The 15,520-nt window shown below is 45.3% G+C and overlaps 1 protein-coding gene across 1 annotated transcript in view; it reads left to right on the top strand.

Annotated features, from left to right (window-relative positions):
• Window positions 1-10,329, top strand: part of GMPR (guanosine monophosphate reductase) — a 34,776-nt gene extending 24,447 nt beyond the window's left edge. The window contains exons 8-9 of the mRNA XM_072329077.1: window positions 2,762-2,921; window positions 10,147-10,329. Coding sequence (XP_072185178.1) covers window positions 2,762-2,921; window positions 10,147-10,327 — 341 coding nt within the window. The 3' untranslated portion in view covers window positions 10,328-10,329. The remainder of the gene's footprint in view (window positions 1-2,761; window positions 2,922-10,146) is intronic.
• The last annotated feature ends 5,191 nt before the right edge of the window (window positions 10,330-15,520 follow it).

Here is a 15,520-nt window from a genome sequence, read left to right as displayed (position 1 = left end):
CGTGCAGAGTGGGACTGAGTGCACCCTCAGCAAGTCTGCTGACAATACCAGGCTCTTGACACACAGGACCTGGATAGGTTAGGGAATTGGGTCCATGCAAACCTCATGAAATTCAACAAAGCCAAATGCAAGTTCCTGCACCTGGGTTGGGGCAATCCTACACACCTATACAGGCTGACGAATGGATTGAGAGTGGCCCTGTGGAGAAGGACTTGAAAGTGTTGGTTGATGAGGAACTCAACATGAGCCAGCAGTGTGTGCTTCCAGCCCAGAAAGACAACCCTATCCTGGGCTGTATCAAAAGAAGCATGGCCAGGAGAGTGAGGGAGTTGATTGTCCCCCTCTGCTCTTGTGAGGCCCTATCTAGAGTACTGCATTCAGTTCTGGGGCTCCAACAAAGAAGGACATAGAGCTGTTGAAGCAGGTCACAAGGATGATTAGAGAACTGAAACACCCCTCCTGTGAAAACAGGCTGAGGGAGTTGGGGTTGTCCAGCTTGGAGAAGACTCTGGCAAGACCTCATTGGGCCCTTCCCCTACCAAAAGGGGCAGCGGGAAAGCTGAGCAGGGACTCTTTGTCAGGGAGTAGAGTGACAGGACAAGAGGTAATGGTTCTAACCTAAAAGAAGGTAGATTTTGATTAGGTATTTGGAAGAAATTCTTCACTGTGAGGGTGATGAGGCACTGGAACAGGCTGCCCAGAGAAGCTATGGATAATCTGTGCAGACATTCAGGGCCAGGTTGGATGGAGCCCTGAGCAATCTGTACTGGTGGAAGATGCCCCTGCATGTGGCAGGAGTGCAGAACTAGATAGTCTCTAAGGTACCTTACAAACCAAATCATATGAAATAGAATAATAGAACAGAACTGGCAAATTAGAGTCTAGTGCTCTTTGGCAGGCCTTTGATTTGTTTAAAAACTTCTTTGAAACCTTTACTCCAATTCCTTTCCTCCTTCATCACATTGTTCTCTTCCATTCTTGAAAGAGACATTACTAGATTTCCTAGAGTACTTATTTTTTCGCAAAGGTGGAACAGGAGTGTGTCAGGAATCAGCAGGAGCTCCCTGCCCATAATTGAGAATTATCTTGAAGGAGAAGCATTCCCATTGTTTTGGGTGAGTTAATAGTAGGATCAGGTGTGAGTCAAACTGAGGCTTTAAAACTTGGCCATCTGCAACAAAAGAACTCAGGTAGCTGGCATGACAGGATACCTAAACGTGTGCCTGCCTATAAGCTTTGTTTGTGATATGCTTAGCATTTTGGAACAAGCCTTGTTTTTAATATCCCTTTACTAGGGACATATTGTTCTTTTCAAACAACCAGGCAAAAGGAGATGAGGTCAACAGTGCAGCTGGTTGCTGTGCTCACAACCATTGCTGATAGGTCTGCTCTTTAGCAAAAGGAAGGTGGGAGGAAACTGGCTTTTGTAAACCAAAGCACACTCCACAGTGCTCATTTATTCTAAGATCAAAATAGTTCCGAGTTCAGGTTTATGTACAGAGCTTTTAAAGAGATGGCAGAAGATGAGTAGATTTGATAATCATCTTGCTTACTTTTCAGATTTGGATAGTGGCAGATCAGACCAAATCCTAAGTGCCAGACTTACCTAGCCTAGGATCTCCCTAGTATCTGGACACGTTCATGACTGGGTAGGATTAACTCAGGCTCACCTGCTTTCTAGGAAGTGAGGAATATATCCCTGTTATTTTGCCAGTTCTAGGAAGAAGTTGAGAAGAGAGGAGGCCTGTTCTACAACATGCACATGGAAGAAGCAGAGAGTTTCAGGGATAGGTCACCATAGCCTCATAAAAGAATTAAACCAAACTTCTCCAAACAAAACTAGATATGCCAAAATGTCACAGGAGTAGCTGCTGGTGGAGTAGTTCCAGTACAGATGGAAACATTGGAAATCACAATCACGGTCTTGGAAAACCAAGAGTAATTCTGAAAATGCTTATTTTACTCTCAGGGGACCAATTTAATGATTTACAAAGCCTGGGAAGATATGCACAGACTGAGCAGGTGTGACTGTGTATTCAGCATTGTCACTCAGCAATTGAATAAATGTATTATTTAGGAGTTGTAGCTACAGGCAAACCTATTTTGTACTGCATGCCAGGTACTACACAACCTAACAGGAAACAAATGCAGACCTATCCTGATCCCCAGATCACCCTGTGCTACACTAGACAAATATACCTGGTGGCTTGAGAAAGTCCATCAGTTCATTAAAAAGTCTGAGTGTCATATGTCAGTGTTGGGAGTAGGACATTCATGGGTATGCCGTCCTTGAGGATGCATTCCCATTCACAGCCTTTACGCTTCAAAGGCCTTCAAGCAGGAGCTGTCCTCTTCTTTGTATAGCACAGAGAGGAACAGGTTCCACCCTGTTATTAGGGCTTCTAAGTACTGCAGTCATAATAGTAGTTGTTAAGGAGATGTACTCACATACTACTATGAACTAAAGGATTAAAACAATTCACAAATAAAGAGTGTGGGGCAGAGTAGAATAATCTTATGCCTTTGGCTGCATAAAAGAAAAATTATTCTTTCCATTTAAAGTATCAGAGAAGTAGAATTCAGTGTGTTTCAACTCTTCAGTAAAGCATTTCTTCAAGTTTACTGCATGTATTGCAAAGAAGACTGTCTGCACCCAACTGTGTAGGGCTGTCAATTGTTTTTGGATACTACTGTGTTTTTGCTTTGTCTTACACCCTTTCTCCATTCCCTTCTTACTTACATATCACTGTGCTGATCACAGGAGCTGGTGCTGATTTTGTCATGCTTGGAGGAATGTTTGCAGGCCACGACCAGTGTGCTGGAGAGATTATAGAAAAGAATGGCAAGAAGGTGAAACTCTTCTATGGGATGAGCTCTGATACAGCCATGAAGAAGCATGCAGGAGGGGTTGCTGAATACAGGTAAGAATTTCTCTAGGAATTGCAAATACTTGACTTCTGAAAGTGAATTGTGCAAAAGTCAAGCACTGCAAACAGGCCTGTGTTCCTGTTCTTGTTTAGGAATCTGTTAGAGAAACAGCATCTGATCTCTGGGAGGGATGAGATCAAAAAGGAGACAGGAAGAAGTGGGAGTTGGGGTGGCTAGCTGAGAGCAACCACGTTCACTGAGTTGCAGCCAGTTCAAACTGGGAAGCCATTCATCACTGTTCTGACCTTTGGGCCTCTCAAGATGTGTGTGAATTACACGTGGGTACACAGCACACCAAGCTGTGGTTTCTGGCTCTCTCCTTAACCAGATTGTGCGTCCTGTTGGTGTATGGATTCCCAGCTGGCCCATATGCTTCTTTCTGCTTGCAAAGAGTGGGTGCCTGGTGAGTCAGTGAAGCTCAGCTGGGATTGGCCCCAGTTTGGTGCGGAGTAACAGCTGTAACAGTACCAAGAGCCCAAGACCATCAAAGCCTTCTCAGTCACAGGCTGTAGCCACAGTACTCACACCTGGCTTTGTTGGCAGTTTTTTTACAAAGCAGAATCATGCAGTGCATATTTCTCACTGCTTTTGGGTAAGAGAGCACCAGAGTAGCCCATTATCCATTTCCCAAAATCATACAGCTTGTGGGAGCTTGGGTTGTCAGATAAAATCCTCAGAGAGAATGCTTGGGGAAGGGAAAGCAGGCAGGCTTTGCAAAGGAATCTTGTCCATTGCTGCTTTACTCCTGAAAGTGCTGAGAAATTTTACTTTCCAAAATAGCAGGTGACTCCAGAAAACCTCTTCATTTTGTTTCCTTTAATGGCAGTTATCTCCACTGCCCTGAGAAATCATTCTTGCATGCTGTCTTACATGATACGCTGACTGATTGAAGGTGTTACTTCGCAATCTTCTCTTCCACTGGTGTAGATTTAGACTCTGGTCCTATCTGATAGGGTGCTGTTTGTAAGGATCTCAAAGCCAGTGACTTTTGCTACTGTTCCGGGCATTTAGGATGGATGGGTTTTATTGGCCCTGTCTGCTATACAGCTCTTCTGGCATGCTTTTTTCCCCTATGTGTTCATCTGCTATCAAGGCAAGAGTTTCAACCCTGTAAAGTTGACAGTGCAGAATGGGAAGCAGATTGATATTTACAAAACAAAACAGAATTCATGCTTTGATATGAAGATAGGGTGGAGCTTGATGATCCTTGTGGTCCCTTCCAAACCAAGCCATTCTATGATTCTATGTGCTGATAGGTCCGTGGCAAAGAAGGAGACACATATCAGACATAGTACTGGCTAGAGAGGATATTTGATCCCACCTTCCATCTCCCACCCCAACATCAACTCATGTAGTATGTCTGATACTTGTCACGAGTGGAAATGCACCATAAAATTATGCAGTGGTACATCCAGCACTTTACAGAATGGTAAGATACAGCCTATTCAAGCATTTAAACTGGTCTCCTTTGGCCTAAAACACGAGCTTTCAAGCTGCAACAGTAATAGAGACTAAGGAGGATTAGTGGTAGTTACTATGCAGGAGAGACCCAGTGACTAATAAAGCCATTAACTTCTCTGGTCTGGCAGAAAACACAGGCTCATTAAAATAGAATTCTATATGAGGGTGAGAAAACGAACTTATAGGTGCTGCACTTATTTGATAGTATGTGCCTACTAAACAGTGTGGCTCAGAACTAGATTCCAAGGAAGACTTCTGAGAAGAAAAATATCAGTAGGATACAGGGAGAAGAGATGATAGTAAAGAGTTTTTTCAAGGGCAGAGAATCTTGTGATGAGTTTTGGCATGTCCCAAGGTCATTCTTTTGCAAGAAATAAAGATGTTTGACAAGGAGAAATATAAAATAAGCACTGTAGCTTGAGGAGTGTATATATATATCCTGGCAGATTCTCAAGCCAAGATTTTTCTCCATTTGATTGGACAAGAACGGAGCAGGGATACCTTTACCTTTTGCCTGAGGAGAACTTAGATTTCTTGAATGGAGTGTATGCTTTCTTCTTTTTTGGGGAGAGAGAAAATAAGGCAAGCAAGGATAGAGACCACAGTATTGTTCAGTTAGAGCCAATTTGCTTTTGTTAACCCTTCTAAGATCTTGCATGAATGCTACAGCCCCGCTGTGGTCACTCAGCAATTCATAGCTGCTACTAAACTAGCTTTGGAACTTACGCTAACTGGGGGTGGAATTTGGGCCACTGAGACAAAATAGCATCAGCATCTGGTTGCTACTTCCTATCTTTTTCTGTATCTTAAATGATAGCCTGAAAGAACTGCCCCCCAATTCCTGCCATCTCTTAAATGCTTCACTTGTGAGGCTGCCTGGTGCCAGGGCAGCCTGACCCCTTTGCCCAGGTTCATGTTTTGCCAGACTGACAGAACACCATCACACCCTTCCTTCACAGAATCACCTGGGTCAGAAGGGACCTCAAGGATCATGGAGCTCCAACCCCCCTGCCTGGCAGGGCCAAACTTCCATGTTTACTAGATCAGGTTGCCCAGGGCCCCATCCAGCCTGGCCTTGAACACCTCCAGGAACGGGGCATCCACAACCTCCCCGGGCAGCCTGTTCCAGGACCTCACCACTCTCCTAGTAAAGAACTTCCCCCGGATTCCTTCCAGGATTCCTACCTGTGGTGCTCATCACTACATGCCTGCAGCAGTTTTGTGCTGACTGGGAATCAGGGCACATACCACAGATTAGACCCATGCAAAATGTCTAAAGGAAATTGTTCTCCCTTTCTATTTGCTGTTCAGTGGCTGGCAAGAGACATAGAGTCTGCCAGAAGCATCTGGGCACACCCATTCCCAGCTGCTGGGAGACCCAACTGCTCCTTCTTCACCTCTCTTTTCTGAGAAAGGGTTAATTTCAGATCATAGATCCAAGAGAGGTGTCAGAGCTGCAAACTCCTCAGCAATTTCTGCTGACATGCTTACACAGCCCGCTGCCAAACGTGCCAGCTCCTTTGACACACCTTGTAATCCACGTGCATGGGCAGTCTGTGCTGGCAAAACAGTCTCAACTAGGGGAACTTTTATTTTGACTTACTGCCAGCTAACACAAACTTGTAATCAGTGATATGGGCAACTAACTTAACACCTAAGTCGGTCCCTTTGACATGGTGCACCCCCTTTCAAGGGTGCATCTCCAGCTGCGTGGCTTCTCAGATGCATCCAGGCACATCTTCTAGAGTCTACTGGCTGTTTCTTAAAGGCACTTGAGCAGAGGTGTAGTGTGCTGCCCCAACTCACTGAGGTTTTGGCACCGGAGAGGTTTGCTGGAACTGACCATGAATGGCATGATGCAGATCATGTCATTCTGCCACACATGTCACGCTGGCAGCCCCTGTCACCCAAACCATCATTTACTCCCAGTGCATCATGTGTGTGTGTAACAATCATATGGTCATGCGTAAATTAATTGAGTGCTCACGCACATACTGGTTGAGTTGTCAGGCCTAAAATATTTCTGCATGCATTCATGAGCTGGTTGCATATTTATGCAAAAAATTAATTGGGCATTCATGTATAAATTGGGTTTACTCAGTACTCTTGCACAAACTAACATGACACACACGAGACTGCAGCAAGCTCTGTGATTTACGGCCAATCTATTGCACTCCCCTCACTTCTGCAGAGCACATCTCGAAGAACTCAAGGAACATTAATCCATAATGAACTCCTTCAGAATCATCACAACCTTAATATCCATCAGTTTTAAACTCCAGCCTTCCTCTGTTTGCCCCAGAAAGCAGAGATGAACTCTGTAACAGCGCACTTAGTAAAATATAACTCTGTCCTGGGAATCATGTTACAGGAGTTGGCATCAGTTTGGTTATACACCCATTGGACTTCACCACTGGCCAGGCTATGGAAGTGAATATTGCAGCAACATATGCATACACTTAGTAAAACTCCAGACACTCTCCAGGTGGTAGGATTTGTTAGTGCAGACTGAACTGTTGCCTGCTATAAACTCCGCTGCTTGCCCCTGCAAGACTGGAGTACTAAGGTTAGCATTAACACAGCCAAAACAGCAGACTTCACACTTCATCCCTGTGGATGAGATTAGAGGTTGATACAACCATCTCAGTACGTACTTAGTACAAATTTCATGCTTTGCTCCTGCAAAACACACAACTCAGCCACAACAGTTTGAATAGGTATCCTTTTACATACCCTATGGACTAGATTATCAGTGTTAATGCCATTATGATCTGAACGCTTCCTATAAGTGTTAGGTCTTGCTCCTTCAAAATGAATTGCTAAGAACATAACAGTAATTGACGTTATTCACTGTGCTTTAGCATAGAAGCAAATGATTAAGATCATACAAGCAAAGATTGATACCAGTGTTGAAAGTACCAGTAGGGTCATTAGACGAATAGCTGTAGAGCAGCATCTTAGCTCCATAATTAGAGTGTTCAGCATTCACAATACTGCTTTGTGGGCATTTCCCCATCATGGAGAGTAAGATGATGCACCAATGAGCTTAGGTCTCTTGGCCCTTGCTCTACAGACATAACATCTACTGAGCATAGATTTGCACTGTCCTCAAGAGCACAGATTTCTGTCCCAATTCCATCTTATAGTCCTTTTTCTTCAGGAGCATATGGAAGTCACAATATGAAGGGTGGGAGCATGGAGAATTTTCATCCCTCTTGAAACTTCACCCCCCCCCCCCCCCCCCCTCCAAGACTGAACATAAAATTGGACTCTCAGCATTTTCCTTAGGGCTGATCTCACACCTGTCTTCCAGCATGCTTCTCTTGGTTGCTTCTTGATATTATGGTTGCTTTTCAGCTGACACCAGCAAGCACTAGTAACACTGCTAAGCTAGGGGAGCTTTTGGGTTGTGATCTTAGCAATCACCACTTCGATAATCATTTGATCTCCAAAGCCAGAATGGGCATCTCTCAGGGGCAGTAGCTCTAAATGTCCCATGCTTTTAAAATTTTGCTCTGAAAATTCAAAGGACCACCAAGCGCTCACAGTCCTCAGAGTAACGCTCCTCTTACTGCAGGTCTGTTTAACTACTGTGACTGAGCCTGTCTCTAAGTAATTAACTGGGTGCTTATGCTTGAACTGACGGCAGCATTCTTGCATCACTTCATTCATGAATTGAATGGACTGTCATGCATGAGTGCAGAAAACCTGCATTTTTTTTATCCTATTTAGCAGTAGGACTCTTTCAGATGATGACAAGATCTAGTAAATAAAATACACACTGGTTTCCCCAAGTTCCCAGTGTGCAACATGTCTCAGTAGCCTCATGGAAAGCTCCCAGGAGGCTGAGCTGAACCCCTAGACTCTGACTGGAGGAAGTGGGCATGGTCAAAAACCCACCTGCAAAACTGTAGCAGGGCCACTTGCGTGTCCTTTTGTGAGCCAAGCTTTCTCTCGCTGCTGGAATTAGGGCTAGAAGTAAAAGCTTGTAAACTCCCACAGCAGAGCCCTGACACACCACTGTGCCCCAGTGCAGTCTGCTAGGTAGCAGCAGTACGTACATTTTCCACTGGCCACTTATTACAATGTTTATTTAAGAGTTTCTTGCAAGAAAGAGTCAATTACTCCTTAGATGTAAGGAGATTAATCATGGTGCCTCATTCACATGGCATATTAACACTACTCCTTTATTGTCTCCCTAAGGCTTTGACCTCACATTTAAACTAACAGAATGAAATATAGCCAGTCTCACTCTCAAGTACCTCCATGTAGCTTCTGGTGCTGTTGTTAATGATTTGCAAATGGATCCTCCAAACAAGCATGCCCTTTCTTTCAAGCACCATCCCCTAGATAACTTAAGGGTATACAGATGGAATAATGCAAGAATAATTATGTATATTTAGAATAATACAAGAATAGTTGTAAATAGATTGCCAGAAGGTATCCCAGAGGATATCTATGGGAAAAACTCACCAACTCAGCCAAGATAGAAAATATTGAAGCTTGCCACCAGAGCTCCACAGAGGAGCAATCTCCAGAAAGAGATGCTACTTTAGTGGTGGTCAGCCCTTAAATGAAATCTAGGAGAGGTAGAGTCAAGCTCCACCCCTTCCAGGAGCACAGCTGAATTACCTTCACCTGTGCTCCCACAGCTGACCCAACACTTGCCTCAGATGTTTTAATCAGAGGTTCAGGCTGTGATTAACAGTTTCCCATACAAAGGGAAAAGTAAATAAAGCCACATTTACGATAGTGACAGATCCCTGCCATTATTTCGGACTCTCTTGTAGGAGAGAAGAGCAGCAACCTTCTCTTCCCCTGCACATTTCATACTCTAAGAATACTGAAGCGTCATCCAAAAAGCATTTAAAGCTGAGTCCTGGGCTGTCAATCCTCTGACTGCATGACAGACACAGATCTCAGCCATTTCTGAGGAAGGAAATTCAAGAATAGGGATTTAAGTCCAAAGTAAAGTTAGCCAGCTGCTGTCAGCTGTTAGACCCCATCCTAAGGCCATCTTCTCCAACTCAAGATAGATAGCATGGTGCAGCACAAGCTTAATCTAAAGCCCAGTGAGATCAGCTTGTGATGGGGGAACTCTGCTGCAGGAGGAATTGTTATATGTGAGAAAGCTGAGGGGGAAGAAATGGAAGTTATTTGCTTGGAATCTCTTATCTTCAGATGTGCTCTTGGGGACCGTGCAAATCTGTGCTAGTATGTGCCCATACTTGATAGTATTCACTGCACTTTTGTTTTTTGCTGTCCTTTTTGCCTGGCTCACTAATCTTGCTTCTGGGGTCAGCTCTGCTGCAGCTTCCTATACAGGTTTCCCACTATATCTGTGTTGGGCCCAGAGAACTGGGCCAGCAGGAGACAGCCAGAACATTTCCATGTCTGATCAATGACAGGGGAGAGAGCCCTGCAGAGTTCTGCTGACAGAGCCTGTTGAGACTCAGCTCTCACATGTTCACAGGGGACCTATGCCTGGCCATTACTTTAAAGCTTGACATTTTAGGTCAAGGTCAAGTTGGTCTTTTAGTAAACCTGGAAGCTTCACTTGGAAATAGTGTATGATGGAGTGGAGGGGTGGGCAGATCTGTAAGGACAGATACAGGACATTGGAGCATACACAAGACGTGTCCTCTTCTGGTTCATAGCTGAGGGAATAATAGTGAACTGTACCACACATTGCTTCAGTAAACATGCTGTTATGTTTTGTGTCCACCCATAAATGAAGCAACCAATCTCTTTTTCCAGGGCTTCAGAGGGCAGAACTGTGGAGGTACCATACAAAGGAGATGTGGAACAAACCATCCTGGACATCCTTGGAGGGCTGCGCTCCACCTGCACCTACGTGGGAGCTGCCAAACTCAAGGAACTGAGCAGGAGAACAACGTTCATTCGGGTCACCCAGCAGCACAGCCAGGTCTTCTCATAGCCCAGGACAGGGGACTGGAGAGAGGGATGGAAGGGGAGGAACAGAAAAGGCTGCTGGTCTGTTTTGCTTTCTCCTCCACATTGCATTAGTGGCAGACTCCTCTCTATGAATGCCAGTCTCATAGCCATGATGGCTTGGATTTGGAAGGGGAAGACTGTGCTATTAACACGGTGCCATTGGTTCAAAATGCAATAGCCTCATCTTTTACTGTGCCTGATTTATTTTTTAATCATCTGTTCTTTCCCCTCTGATAAATAGTTGCTGAAACCTCAGTTAGCAAGGAATTGGCTTGTACAGACATGGCTGTTGCACCTGCATATACACACACATTCCCTCTGTTAAGACTGACCAGTCAGCTACCGCTGCTTCTGACAGGGCACCCTCCAGAGAAAAAGCTACATGGAATTGAGTGGAGGGATCAAAAATCAAATTGTCTTCCCCTTTCCTCTGGCAAAACGTTGGATGCTTGTGGCAGGGCTGCCAGCCTGCAGGATGTCAGAGGTGGGTGAGGCTTGGCTACTGTTGGCTTCTTGCTGTGATGATAAAAATGCCAGATCTCTTTCACTCTCTGTTCACAGGGCTGGTATTGCCATTTTTACTGAAATCTCCTGATTCCATGGGCCAGCCTTTGCACAGAAGCTGGCTCTGAGTGTAGCAATCCCATGCTGTCCTCCCTGCCCCTGTCTGTGGAGATCATTCAGGAAAGAACATCTCAGAGCTTGCCTGCTTTACGTGCATGCGGTAATTGTGTTGTGTGGGTTGCTGCTTTCCCCTGTGCTCTGTGATGAGATTTTTAAGACATAGAAACTCAGCAACAGTAAACTCAGCGAGGGCGGGTTTCTCCACAGCCCTCCTTGCTCCCTTTTATGTTTTCTGCCTGTTCGTGTCCATTTAGCAGAGATGTAAAAATGCTGTGCTGTGCATTGCCTGTGGCCAATTGAGTGAGGTTGGAGGAATCCAATTCACTTCTTAGCTACTTGGTACCACTCCTTTGCAATCCGTGACAATGTGAAAAGCAAAAGGGAGCTCTCAGCAGAAGAGCCTGATTGCGGGACACTGGTAGGCCGAGACTGAGTTAAAGCATTTGTTCTGAAGGCAGTAATGAATGTTTAGGACTCTGGATAACAAAGTGCAATGGCCCACTAATTAATTGATAAATCACAGTGCAGTTTCTTTGGAAATACACATTGCATCCACATGAATACCACAGTAGCTTGTTACAATGAATGATGTAAAAGTGAACAGCAATGAATTAATAATGCTTGGCCACTTACTTTGAAGTGCTGCTGAGATCATAATACGGCTGTTGTTACCTCAGTACTTCAGAGCCTTACTTTCCCCTCCTGCAGGTATCTGTGGAAAGAGGCAGGCTTCCTTTGAAAAGCAAATGAGTGATCTGTAGGAAGAGGAATAGCAAAGAGAATCTCTAGAATTAAGCTCATTTGAGGGACTGCTCAGAAAGGCCGTGCACGACTATTGGTACCACTGGCTATCGTGAGAGCATATCTAGGCCACAAACTGATCCCCAGTGAGTTTTTAAGTCTGTGGTGCACATTAGGAAAGGCTCAGTAGATGTTCTAAATGGCCTATTTTAAATGTCTTCCATTAAACATGTAGGACTTAACTCCTAATTGTGGTATGACCCTTTCATTTGTTTTAGAGATGAATAAGGGCCTTCTTGTGAGCACAGGCTACACCCATACTGAGTTTGAGAACCATCTTTCCTGCTCAGATCTCGTACAGGGATCTGAATGTAGAAGAGTTGTTGATCCTGTAGGTAAAGGGTTTGATCTCTGTTCCCTCAAGGCTGATGGCATCACATTAAGAAGATGCCCCATTTCTTTATCATAAATCCTGCTCCTAGTCTCACTGAGCCTGGAGTACAGGCAGAGTTACTCTCTGTGCATCAGCACAGCTGTAAGAAGCCACCATTCCTTTATGTACATGATGTGAAATGTAGGGTCTAAAGGCAAATGAACACCCCTGTGAGGAGCAGGGTTAGACCACGTCATGCTGTCATGTTGCAGGCCTACCCACAGATGTGTCTCTGCACTCGTGCCTTCATATGTGGGACATGCAGCAGTGCGCTGGTCTCATGCCTACATTCACTATGGCTTTTCTACTTTTTTTAGCTGCATTTCTAAGTGAAAGTTAAGAAATTACATAGACACATAGGATATATATTTATAAACATTTTTCTAAACAGATCAAATGCACACTGAACAGAGCAGCTTCGGGACATCTCTGTGAAACAGTTTCTTTCTCCAAAGGACCAGTGCTGGGGCAATGGGGGGCTGCCTCTCTGCAGGGGTGATGAGTGAGGGGGCTTCTCCCTGGGCAAGCTGCGTGCTTATCACAGCCACCTGCACCTTTCTCTGACCAGTGCCAATAGGAAAAGGTGAGAGTAGATTGGTATTAAGAAGCGCCCCCAGTTTTCCAGTGACACTGACAGTGAGAGTGGTGACTGGTAAAGCATGGACTTAGGGTATTTGGTTTACTGAATAGCAGCTGTTGCCATAATTTTGAGAAAGCAGCTCGTGTTCTTTTTGTTTTCTCCTTCTGTCTCCGGAGAGAGCAGGAGGGAAGATTAGCTGCAGACGTTCACTATGGCATGGCTGCATCTCCCCCAGAAGTATATATTAGTTTTGTTCAGAGGCGGCGCTCCCCCAAGTCAACACTCCCTGCATTTGGAACAAAGACAAGGAGGAGCCCTCGTTTAGCACCCAGCCCCGTGCCTCCTCATTTGCCCTTGTCTTCTCTTAGCCCCTCTTGTGCCCTACACAAGCCCACGGCCACTTCAGCAAGGAACTGGGGTGTGCTGTGCCTGGTGGGATGATCCACACCGAGACCACAAAATGCCATGTGCCATTTGCAGATCTACCTCACCTGCACATTTTACTAGGTTTTCTGTTACTTGTTGTCCTTCTGTGGAACACCTGTACCATTTTTTAAGTGCTTACTGTTGGGTGATTCTGCTCGACCTGGTCTTCTTTAACCCTGCCACCCCAGCCCCATGCTGTCTCCCCACTGGAGGAACATGGGAGCTGAGCAGCACTGTAGGCCAAGGTCACACCTGCTTTCCCCAGCCAGGGAACTGCTGAGCTGAGCACACAAGAGCAGTGTTGAGCTGTGGCCCCACTGGCTCCACAGTGATTGAACTAGGTACTGTTCTGTAAACAGGGATGAGAAAGGCCACGTTACACTATTCAGATGAGCCTAGCAGTATTCTGCCAGACACAGAACTCTAAGCCAGGTGGGCTCTTGTTTCTGAAAGAAATGAGTGCGTGCGTTTAGTAGGCACTTGGCTCCCTCTTGGGTCATGCTCTTCTGTGCATCTTTCTTCTCAGGGCATGGAGTTGAATGCAGGATGTGGGGCACCCTGCAAGTGCAAGGGATTGGGCAGGAGGAGCCTTTTGGAGGAGCATTTCCTATGCAAGTGTGCCTGCATCTTCCTTTCTGCCAATCAGCTGCCAGGGAGCAGGGACTGGGGGAGAGCAAGAACCAGGGCAGCAATTTGCCAGAGCTCAGTGTGCTGGGATGGGAACTCCTATCTTTCAGTCATGGTCACTCTGAGAGTTCAAAGCCTTTTCTGAACCAAGTACTCCCTTTGCTTCATCTGGGGTCTCTCAGATGCCCTCTCTAGCGTTGACTTGTCACCTTGTGTACTGTTGTTGAAGTTCTCACTCATAAATAGTCTAGAAATCCTTGGTGTTGCCTGCAGCAGCTGTAAAAAGCTTCTATGTAATATCAGCCACGCAGAGTTGCTGAGCCTTAGCCATTTTCCTGCCCCGCACCGCACTGCTGAGATAGTGACGGCACCGTCTGCCCTCCCTGCAGCCAGCCCATGTCCGCGATGCCTCCGGCGCCAGGGGCACAGTCATGTGTCGCGTTGGGAAGTTGTGCATGGAAAGTTTTGTTATGCAATAAAGAGCTTCACTCCGACAGTCTGAGAAGGTTTTATGCCGTGCACGGCGCATTGCTGGTGGGGGGAAAGGAAACGGGGCAGAGGGCTGTCAGAGCAGTGCGACGCCGCACTCAGCCGCTGCTCATAAAGACCAAGCACGCGTTTGCAATTGGCACTGTTATTTTATTAGTACGAGTATACTGAAACAATAAACTTGTACTGGTATACAGACAATTTATTTAAAACAATTTTGTTCAAATTTTGAATCAAACATTGTTTTATTATAATAATGAAATAATTTCTACCTAGAAAACCTGCAAGCACCATCAAAGAAAGGGACCATAAAATTCAATAAACAGACTCGAGTGTATCCTACAAATAGACACACCACCATTAGAAAATAGAATATGAATTCTTCCATTTTTTTTTTTTTTAATATTTGTTTTAAAAAAGCTAGTGCAAGTACAATATTTTACACTGGAATTACAGAGAGTATGCACGCATATGGAAAAAAGTTCTCCTGTCACAATAAAAGCTCTTAACTATGTCTGTATGCACTTAAAATCTTCTCCTCTTTTCAATAAGGTGCAAAACGTTATTCCCTCCCTATTTCTCCTTTGTACTGGCCATGTCAGCTCGATTTCTCCCCAACACAAAGCTGCGATATCCCTTTTACTGGGCCTACGCTAGGAACTACGCTTGGAAGTGCGATTTGCAACAACCCTCGTGAGTAATACCAAATGAGAAGGGAAAAATGAACCAACACAAAATAAAGGACCTCGGAAATGCTGAAGAATGGCAGACCCTCACCCGGCAAGGCCCCTGGCCGAGCGCCTTTGCAGCCGGCCCCAGCCCGCCGGCTGCCAGCACTGTGACATAGCTAGTACAAAACGGTTTTCAGTAGCTCACCCGAACTGAAAAAGGTTGGGAAACCCCTGCCCGTAACCCTGCCCCCTCTCCTCCCTTTCCCCTCCCCCCTCCCCCTCCCTATTTTTAACACTGTGAAAAGAACAGTGTTCAACAAGTTAATATATTATTCCAAAAAAAAAAAAAAAAAAAAAAAAAGAGCAAATACATAACATTAGTGAGTTTCAACATTAGCTGACTGTCGTGAGAGGTTGTATCTACGCCCTAACAGATTAGTAACTTTGCGAAGAGGCCAGCCCAATGGCCAGAGATGCCAACGTAGCCACCTGCAGCCACCCTCGGCCCACACTCACGTTCGGCCCCCAGACCCCACCCGCCGGCTCGGACAGTTCTGCAGACTGCATTAGAAGGGAGAGCAATTG

This window comes from Excalfactoria chinensis, chromosome 2 (assembly GCF_039878825.1).
Source record: "Excalfactoria chinensis isolate bCotChi1 chromosome 2, bCotChi1.hap2, whole genome shotgun sequence".
NCBI classification, from domain to species: domain Eukaryota; kingdom Metazoa; phylum Chordata; class Aves; order Galliformes; family Phasianidae; genus Excalfactoria; species Excalfactoria chinensis.
Note: the sequence above shows the minus strand (reverse complement) of the source record. Positions and strands in the feature narration are given on the sequence as shown.